Here is a 9,683-nt window from a genome sequence, read left to right as displayed (position 1 = left end):
CTCACCCCACCAAAACCAGCCCCAGTCCCTATCCTCACCAAAACCACCCACAGTCTCTCTCCCCACCAAACCCCCACAGTCCCTCTCCCCACCAAACCCCCCCAGTCCCTCTCCCCACCAAACCCCCCAAGTGCCTCTCCCCACGAAAACCCCAATACCGCTCCCTACCAAAACCACTCAATCCCACCTCCCCACATAAATCTTTATTTCAATTAAAGCTTCTGATTAATAGTAATAGGAAGCACCTCCTTAATGTTTTTGGTAACATGAGACTATGTTATAATCAGAAGTCAGTGTACTGTCACAGTCTGGGAAAAACTGACCTTTTCCAGTATACAAGTCCACCTCTATAGTGGGGTTACCACGCGAATCAAATATCTCACGGGCATGAATCTTCAAGATGGACATGGTGATGTTCTGTGGAGACAAAAAGAACTGTAAATTTGTATAGCATCTTTCATAAGTGACAAAGTGCTTCAGAAATGGTGAAGAACCTTTTTAAATGTAGTCATTGCTGTAATGGTGAAATATGTCAATTAGTGCATAGCAAATTCTCACAAATAACAATGTGATAAAGAGTAGATAATCTGCTTTTGTAAATATTAACCAGGACAGTGGGGATGTTTTCTCTGCTCTTCTTTGAAATAGTGCCGTTTATATCTGTTTCTGTGTCAATAATCCCACAGTCAGATATTCAACCAGATACATATAGAATCAGAGCTGCATCAGCTGTTAAATATGGATCTTTTATTATTTATTCCTAGCAGACTCCCAATGTTGGTGCATGTACATGGTATAGCCTTAAAGGAACAAAATACACAATTCTATTTCAATACATTACAACATCCACCAAAGAGGCAGATGTGGCTTCAGTTTAAAGACTCATTTAAATGACATCACCTTCAACACTGCTGCACTCCTTCAGTAATAGATCTGTATGCTCAAGTCCTGGAGTGGGCACTTGAGACTTGAACCTAATGACAAAGGCAAGTGTGAAAGGTTTATAACTTAATAAACAGCTCTAAGCCCAATCCTCAAAGAAAATAAAGCAACTGCCTTTCAGGATCATCCCTCATGCAACAAATTATTTGAAAACAGCACAAATGATCCTTTAAAACAAAGGTAGTTGGATTTGGACAAGAATCTTGGACATGTTTGCCTGTCAGATAGATGCTGGAAATGTTTCAAACCACAGAAAACTTTTTTATTTTTATTTTATTCCTTGTAAGTACACTGTTTTCCATGTTTAGTGTTAATTTTGCTTCATGTTTGTAGTGATTTAATGACAGTGGAATAAAGAACCCCTCTTCATTATTTTTGGGTTCAAACAAGCATGTCCCTCTCCTTGCAATTTCTACACTTAAATAATACTTCTAAAACTCACTACGCAAAATTGTATTATCTCGTTTCCTGTTTGCTCTGACAAATGTACCCAATGGTTGCAACATTCTCCTTGTAACTTTTTGATAAACTTGGCAGTGTAGAATATTAGAACCGTTTAAGTTTATTATGCAGGCATGACATATGGGTCAAAGATCGCCCCAAAAATGCACATCGACTCCATCTGACAACAGACTTCCACTTAATGCATGAAGTGGAATCACAGTGGGGGGTGTCACCAAAAGACTTCAGATACCTGACTCAAATGGATTTACTCTGAGCTACATTTGCCAACACTTCAGAGCATCTAGTTTAACGTAACAGAACTTCTGGCAGCAGGTGGTGGTGGTGAGGGAGGACACTGAACAGGGCAGCTTGGGCAGTTGTGCCAGTGCCTCCAGTAACTGGTGGGAATGGTGAGGGAAGGCACCGAGATGGGCAGATGGAGCAGTCGAATGGAACCTGCACAGAGGAAAGGCTGCTTTAGGGCAATAGTCCTGATGGGGAGAAGGATTAAACAGACAAAAGATTTTCTCATCCAGATGTAAACCAAATGCATAATTCCCTGTAAGTACAATATTTTCTAAGTTTAATGTTAATTTTGTTTGTAATGTTTGTAATGATTTAACGACAGTGGAATAAAGAACCACTGCTTCATAATCTTTGGGCTATTCGTGTGTTCAAATCTTGAGTTGCATTCAAAATTTTAACTAGGTCCTACACCTGGTGCATATCCCCTGGCTAAGACCCTCTGTGACACAATGTCAACACTCTGAGCTACAGCACTTGTATTATATTTTAATCATCAAATACATCAGCATTTTCATATAGGAGCCAGGACACGCTTCAGCATTCCTTTATGAAACAGCTGCTTTCAATACCTGAACAATCCCCTTAAATTAAGTAGCCTGTAGTCATTGCATTGGAGTCAGAATGCTCAGGAAAAATTCCTTCAACTGATTTGTTCCACTTATGGTCAGCAAAAGTACTGACTGAATTTCCCCTTGATGTAGAGTCAACTACATAACATTTAACACAGGAAGATGCATCAGTGTCAAATAACAGCATGGAATAGCTGGCTGGAAACTGAAACTTTATATGGAGCATCTAGCTCTTGGAAAGTGGGTTCCTCATTGGCTGTGGGAGGATTTGAAATCTGCATCCTCTTAATACAGTGTTTGAGGGATATTAAACAGGCTATTGGTGCAAGAAGGTCAGACCATAAACTCATAGCATCATAGAGTCACAGAGTCATACGGCACAGAAACAAACCCCTTGGTCCAACTCATCCGCACTGACCAAATTTCCGAAATGAAACAAGTCCCACTTGTCTGCATTTGGCCTATATCCCTCCAAACCTTTCCTATTCACGTACCTGTCCAAAAGTCTTTTAAATGTTGTAACTGTACCTGCATCTACCACGTCCTCTGGCAGTTCATTCTGCATACAACCAACCCTCTGTGTGAAAAAGTTGTCCTTCAGGTCCCTTTTAAATCTTTCTCCTCTCATCTTAAAAATATGCTCTCTAGTTTTGAACTCACCACCTGAGGGAAAAGACCTTTGCTATTCACTTTATCTATGGCCCTCATGATTTTATAAACCTCTATAACATCATCTCTCAATCTCCTGTGCTCCAGTGAGAAAAGTCCTCTCTTTATAACTCAAGCCCTCCAGTTCCAGCATCTTTCTGGCAAATATTTTCTGAACCCTTTTCAATTTAATAATACCCTCCTTATAGCAGGGCAACTAGAACTGTACACAGTACTCCAAAATGGCCTCACCAAAGTCCTGTATAACCTCAACATGACGTCCCAACTCCTATGCTCAATGGTCTGAGAAATGAAAGCAAGTTTGCTAAATGCATCTTAACCACCTAAACTAAAGTCCATGTAGACAACATCTGCTGCTCTGCCCTCATCAATCTTTTTTGTTATGTCCTCAAAAAACTCAATCAAGTTTGTGACAAATGACTTCCCATACACAAAGCTATCACTTTCAAAATCGTTGTGACAAAACAGAACATGCAATTGAAAAACTAGAAAGGGGTATCCTTTCAAATCAACATCAATATTAGACTGTGACAACAACTGAATATAGGAGAAAAGGAAACAACAGACTCACATCTACAAAGTACCCTTCATAACAGCAGGTACCCCGAGGCATTTTACAGTCAAATGAATATCTCTTTAAGTGTAGTGAATGGTTTGAAAGTAGGGAACAGGAAGGAATGATAAAATTGGCCAAGGCATTTCTGAAGAAGGGTCTAGGCCCGAAACGTCAGCCTTCCTGCTCCTCTGATGCTGCTTGGCCTGCTGTGTTCATCCAGCTCTACACCTTGGTATCTCATGTAAAGGATGTGATTGTTCTCAAATTGTCTTGGCCAGATCCTATTTCCCTCTTTTTCCCATCTGGCTCAAATTGAGAACTGCCCAATTTTCTCGCTCCCCAATCTCCATCTCCAAGCTTGACTCTCAGGTTTGTTCCTTCTGCTGAAATCCTCTGCTGTAAAAAACTTGCATTTACATAGCACTTTCCATGACCACCTTACCAAACAAACTTTTGAATTACAAGTCACCGTTGTAAGTTAGGAAACTTAGCAGGAAAGTTATGCACAGTAAGCTCCCACAAAGGGCAATGTGATATTGATCAGATAACCTGTTTTGTGATGCTGATTGAGGTACAAACATTGGATAGGACACTGTGGATTGCTGTCCTCTGGTCTTCTTCAAAATAGTGCATGGGATCTTTTACATCAAGCAAGGAGGGTGGGCTGGGCTCCACTTTAACGTCTGATTTGAAAGATGACGCCTCTGATCATTGCAGAACTGAGTGTCGACTAAAGTAGCCACTTGATCTCAGGGCTTTCTGTCCAGGGGAGGGGTAGGGAGAGGTATTACCGAGTGAGCTGAGTCTCTAAAGTTTTCCACATATTAACCGCCTTATAAGAAGATAACAGACAGGCAGAGGAGTTGGTTGTGTGTCTCCACAGTCTGATCTCATATCTCAGCTTCACTTTCCAGGCCTCTCTTGATCAGATGATCAAGATGGGCCACTGGGCCGAGGAGCGGCAGATGAAGTTTAATTTAGATAAATGTGAGGTGCTGCATTTTGGAAAGGCAAATCAGGGCAGGACTTATACACTTAATGGTAAGGTATTGGGGAGTGTTGATGAACAAAGAGACCTTGAGTTACACGTTCATAGTTCCTTGAAAGTGGAGTCGCAGGTAGTCTAGTGAAGAAGGCATTTGGTATGCTTGCCTTTATTGGTCAGTGCATTGAGTATAGCAGTTGGGAGATCATATTGTGGCTGTACAGGATATTGGTTAGGCCACTTTTAGAATACTGTGTGCTATTCTTGTCTCCCCGCTATGGGAAGCATGTTATGAAACTTGAAAAGGTTCAGAAAAGATTTACAAGGATGTTGTTGGGGTTGGAGGGTTTGAGCTATCAGGAGAGCTGAATAGGCTGGGGCTATTTTCCCTGGAGTGTCGGATGCTGAGGGGTGACCATGTAGAGGTTTATGAAATCATGAGGGGCATGGACAGGATAAATAGATACGGTCTTTTCCCAGGGTGGGGAAGTCCTTAGCTAGAGGGCATAGTTCAAGGTGAGAGGGGAAAGATTTAAAAGGGACCTAAGGGGCAACTTTTTCACGCAGAGAGTGGTGTGTGTATGGAATGACCTGCTAGAAGAAATGGTGGAGGCTGGTACAATTACAACATTTAAAAGGCATCTGGATGGATATATGAATAGGAAGGGTTTAGAGGGATATGGGCCAAATGCCGGTAATGGGACTAGATTAATTTAGGATATCTGGTTGACACGGAATAGTTGGACCGAAGGGTCTGTTTCCATGCTGTACATCTCTATGTCTCTATGACACTCCCTGATTCTTGCTTACCTGCAAGATCAAATGTCTGTCTATCTCGCCTGTTATTGCAAAGTACACTAGATATTTCTTATCGACCTCTGCAGAGAATCTATTGTGCACCTCTGGAGCAGGTAAGACTTGAACCCGGGCTCCTGGTTTATGCTTCTTTGTAAGATGTTTCCAAGAAAGACAAGATCGCTGACAAAACGTTACAATAACCTCCTTTTTTCAAAGTACTGACATAACTACAGATTGAGGGGTGTCTGTTGTCCAACATGACCACCACAGTTTGGAAATAGATTTAGATTTTATTGTCACATGCACTCGAGTACAGGAATACAGGAGTACAGTGAAAAGTGCACAAAGTCTATCAGAAGTCTTTTGTGCATGCTTAAAAATATTTTGGTTAACTGCGCAATAAACATTATTCAAAGTCATTCATGAAATGCGCTTTTTGAGAGGCACTGTATAAATAAAAGTCTTTCTTTTGAGTTATATGGTATATGAGAGGTAAGAAAACCAATTCAAATGGTGTTAATGGAGATACCAGGTCAATTGGCATTAACCCCAGACCACCAGGAAGAGGGACCAACTTCAATTTTCTCTAATAATTTGGATTTGACCTTACATACATCTTCGGGATGCAATGTTTGAATTGACCGGCTGATTAACTAGTTCCAAATCAAGAATAGCTAGGGCAAATAACTAGATTAGATATAAAAATGCACTAGAATGATTGTCAATTTATATTTCACATGGATTAATATATGGCCAAACAGCATCCTTCATTTATATTGGTAATGCTCACATCCAGCCACAACATATTGGTTTCTTAGGGTTATTCTCCAGGATATTACTCGATAGATTATGAGGGATGATTTCAACATTCAACATTTCTTTCAACATTGAACCAAATGAATTTTCCAGTTCAGAAAAGGGTCTCTAGGATGATCCCGGAAATGGAGGGATTGTCTTATGAGCAAAGGCTAAACAGGTCAGGACTGTACACATTGGAACTTAGAAGAATGACAGGTAGTCTAATTGAGACATATAGGATTCTTAAAGGGCTTGACAGGGTAAATACTGCGAGGATGTTTCCCCTTATGGGAGAGGCTAGGGAGGAGAGGGCATAGATTCAGAATACAGAGCACAAATTTAAGACTGAGATGAAGAGGAATTTTGTCTCCCAGAAGGTTGTGAATCTTTGGAACTCTTTGCCCTGTGGGGGCAGAGTCCTTGTGTACTTTTAAGGTTGAGATAAATTCTTGATCAGTCGGGAAATCAAGGGTTATAGGGAAACGGGAGGAAAGTGGACTTGAGGAATGTTGGATCAGCCATGATGCTATTGAATGGCAGAGACAAATGGCCTACTTCAGTTCCCATTTCTCATGGTCTACAACTCATTGCATCACTAAAGAATCCACATTTTCAATAGTTGACAAATGTTTAGTTAAATGATTTAGTGAAAGGCCTCAATTATTATTGGCTAAAATGTCATTCGCAAATATGTACAGTAATTAAAAACATGATTTTCTTTTAAATAACAGAACTGCTCCTAAGTTGCAGTGATTGAGAGTGAAGAATGGAGTGACTATTGAACATTTGACAATATGATGTCTATCACAGCTACTTTGCAATTCCATTTCTCAATTTTTTATTGTAATGTTATTTTAGAAATGGTCCCCCAGTTGAAGATTTAAATTCTTAATAAATATCGAGAGTGCTTGAAATTGCAACGGTGAGAAAGAACAGATACAAAAGCTTAAAAGATACAAAAGCTTAAGCACACATACCAACAGATTCAAGAACAGCTTCTTTCCCACTGTTATTAGACTCCTGAACAGACCTCTCAAATTTTAAATTTAGTGTTGATCTCGCTCTCTGTGCACCTTCTCTGCAGCCATAACATTGTATTCGTCACTCTGTTCTATTACCCTAATGCTCTTTGTGTGTTATAATCTGTCTGTACTGCACGCAAAACAAAACTTTTCACTGTACCTAGGTACATGTGACAATATTAAATCAAATCAAATAAAAAAAACTGTTGAAAGTGACACATAGAAAAGACTATGTCAGTATTCCGGTTTGTTGATCTGAAGTGTAAAGCTACACGGGTCTTGTTTCGAGGGCAAAGTGGAAGGCAGCAGGAGGGGTCGACCTGGGCAGAGTTGGATGATGGATGTCACAGAGAGTTCTGATGGATGTGTGAGGATGGCACATGATGCACAAACATGGCACATCATGAGAGATTGCCTGACAGGAGGAGTCACCTGCAGAAGTGGAAAGTTGTGCATTCGCCACTCATTAACACTAATCCCAAAGCAATTCCCAGAGAGGGACAAAGAAAGAGGAATCACGTCAGTTTAGGAGAGTGGGTTGGGGGGGGGGGGTGGGATGGTGGGGGAGGAGGTGTGGGATGGGGGAGAAGGCTAAGCAAAAACTCGGTTGAGAAGATATTTGCAAAGTTGAGGAAGCTTTTAGAAGCAGATACTGAGAGCCAAGGCAGTTGAAACTTTGGTCACTTGAGATGGAGCAAATAGACATAATGAGAAGACTGGAATGCTCAGGAGAGGATGTAGGTCTGGAGGGGATTAAAATGATAGGGGGTGTGGGAAATAGACAAGGATTTTAGAAATAATACATTGGGAAGGAAGCGGGATCCAATGCAGAAAAGAGCAGTGGACATATGGCACAAGAACAGAAACTGTTGGAAAAACTCAGCAGATTCGGCAGCATTTTTGGGAAGAGAGCAGAGTTAAGGTTTGGAGTCAGGTGATTCTTCACCAGTTTCTCCAGCAATTTCTGCTTCTCTTGTTTCAGATCTCTAGCACTTGCAGTTCTTTTATTTCATTTTAATGGACAAATAGCATTCAGTGCAGCGCAGAATGCATGTGGCAAAGGTTTGCACATATTAAATTGTGGATCATGGGAGTCAGTTAAGAGGTCATGGAGACAAACAAGGTGACAGAGGGATATTTAGCTCTTCAAGTTTTGCGCAAGTAAAAAAATAGACAAATTTAAGAAACCGGCATAACAATCACTAATTTTGTTGTATAATTGTTATTGACATAAATGTGGGATTGTATAACAAGAGTAACAATCGGAACATGACCATTCTGTACAGATTAGCAGGTTGCTATGCTCCGAGTGAGAAACATTGGAACAGCTACATGTCAATTAGACTGAGCTGCCGCAATAGGGGGTAGAACAGAAGTTATCTTTAGTGAATGTGAAAGTTCTTGGACGGTTTGCTACAGTTGCAGGGGCCTCTGGCGCTGTCAAGCTGTAGAACTGGGGGGAATCAAAACAAAACGACCTCAAATTGTACCAAAGGAATCTCGAATTGACGAAAAATCCACAGTGCTCGCTCTAAAATCTAGATTTAGCCCTTAAATACAAGAAGAAATAAAACTGACTTGTCCCGAACATTTCAGGGAGAACATTATGAAACTACAAACACATCAACAAAAGTATTTTTTTCCTTAACACTGCATACACATAAATCCACATTTCCAATACTACACTGGCTACCGAAAACAGACCTCCCGAATGACCAAATGCAGGAACGCTAGCAGATAACTAGGATTTCTCTATTTTTAGTCTCAAGCCATTAATGGGATTCTTCTCATATTTTCTGCACAAGTTAGCTTTCTTGTTTGGGTCTGTAAAGCAGTCTTAGTTACTGACTCATAAACAAGGTAAATCCTGTACATTTCTAAATGCAGGTCAGTTACCCGCAGCGCTGTCGATCTCAAAGCAAATCCGACAGGAAAACACTGCCCGACTCAAGTCCGCAAACAGACCAATATTACACATCCTATTCACACCAATGCTTGTAAATATGTGCACTTTAAAAGCTGTTAAAATACTTCGTTCAACAGTTTTGAGAAGTTCATTCAAACTAAGTAAGGAAACGCTCGCTTTGAACGAGCAGCAGCTCTGTCAAACAAGCCGGCACAGGCGCGATGGGCAGAACGATCTCCCTTCCGTGCTCCGGCTGTGCATATGCTCCTCCCGGACCTGGGGGAAGTTCTCACTTGCAAAGAAAAACAAAGCGGCTAAGCCGAAGTTAAGGTGCACAGTTGTAACTCCTTGCCTTGCCAATCCCCCCCGGCCCCAGAGGAGGGGAGCGGCGCGTACCTGTTGCCCACAGAGAGGAGGCAGTGGGAGAGAGAAAGGGCCAGAAGCAGCAGAGACGGGCAGAGCAGCTGAGGACGCGACAAGGACACGAGCCCCAGCCGCTACAAAGAGACCGACCGAGCCCCAGCCGCCGCTCTTATTGGCTCGTTCCAGCACCGTAACAATGAGTAACCCTGGAAACAGTGACATCTGCCACAGTCTGACCTCACCCTGTGCGACTACACTGGGCTGGCATTGATTCCACTGGGCACTGAGAGCTCAGCAAACACAGGGGGAGGTCACACTTACCCTC

General features: G+C 41.6%; 1 protein-coding gene across 2 annotated transcripts in view; it reads right to left on the bottom strand.

Moving 5' to 3' along the window:
- Positions 1–9,509, bottom strand: part of eno1a (enolase 1a, (alpha)) — an 81,060-nt gene extending 71,551 nt beyond the window's left edge. The window contains exons 1-3 of one of the 2 annotated variants that reach the window (XM_048615160.1): positions 9,392–9,487; positions 901–974; positions 324–417 (exon numbers count right to left, since the gene is read on the bottom strand). In XM_048615160.1, the coding sequence (XP_048471117.1) occupies positions 324–408 (85 nt within the window). In that variant the 5' untranslated portion in view covers positions 409–417; positions 901–974; positions 9,392–9,487. Of the gene's footprint in view, positions 1–323; positions 418–900; positions 975–9,391 lie in introns of both variants that reach the window. The other variant, XM_048615159.1, reaches the window with a different exon arrangement.
- Positions 9,510–9,683: the final 174 nt, after the last annotated feature.

Source organism: Rhincodon typus, chromosome 31 (genome assembly GCF_021869965.1).
Source record: "Rhincodon typus isolate 14 chromosome 31, sRhiTyp1.1, whole genome shotgun sequence".
NCBI classification, from domain to species: Eukaryota; Metazoa; Chordata; class Chondrichthyes; order Orectolobiformes; family Rhincodontidae; genus Rhincodon; species Rhincodon typus.
Note: the sequence above shows the minus strand (reverse complement) of the source record. Positions and strands in the feature narration are given on the sequence as shown.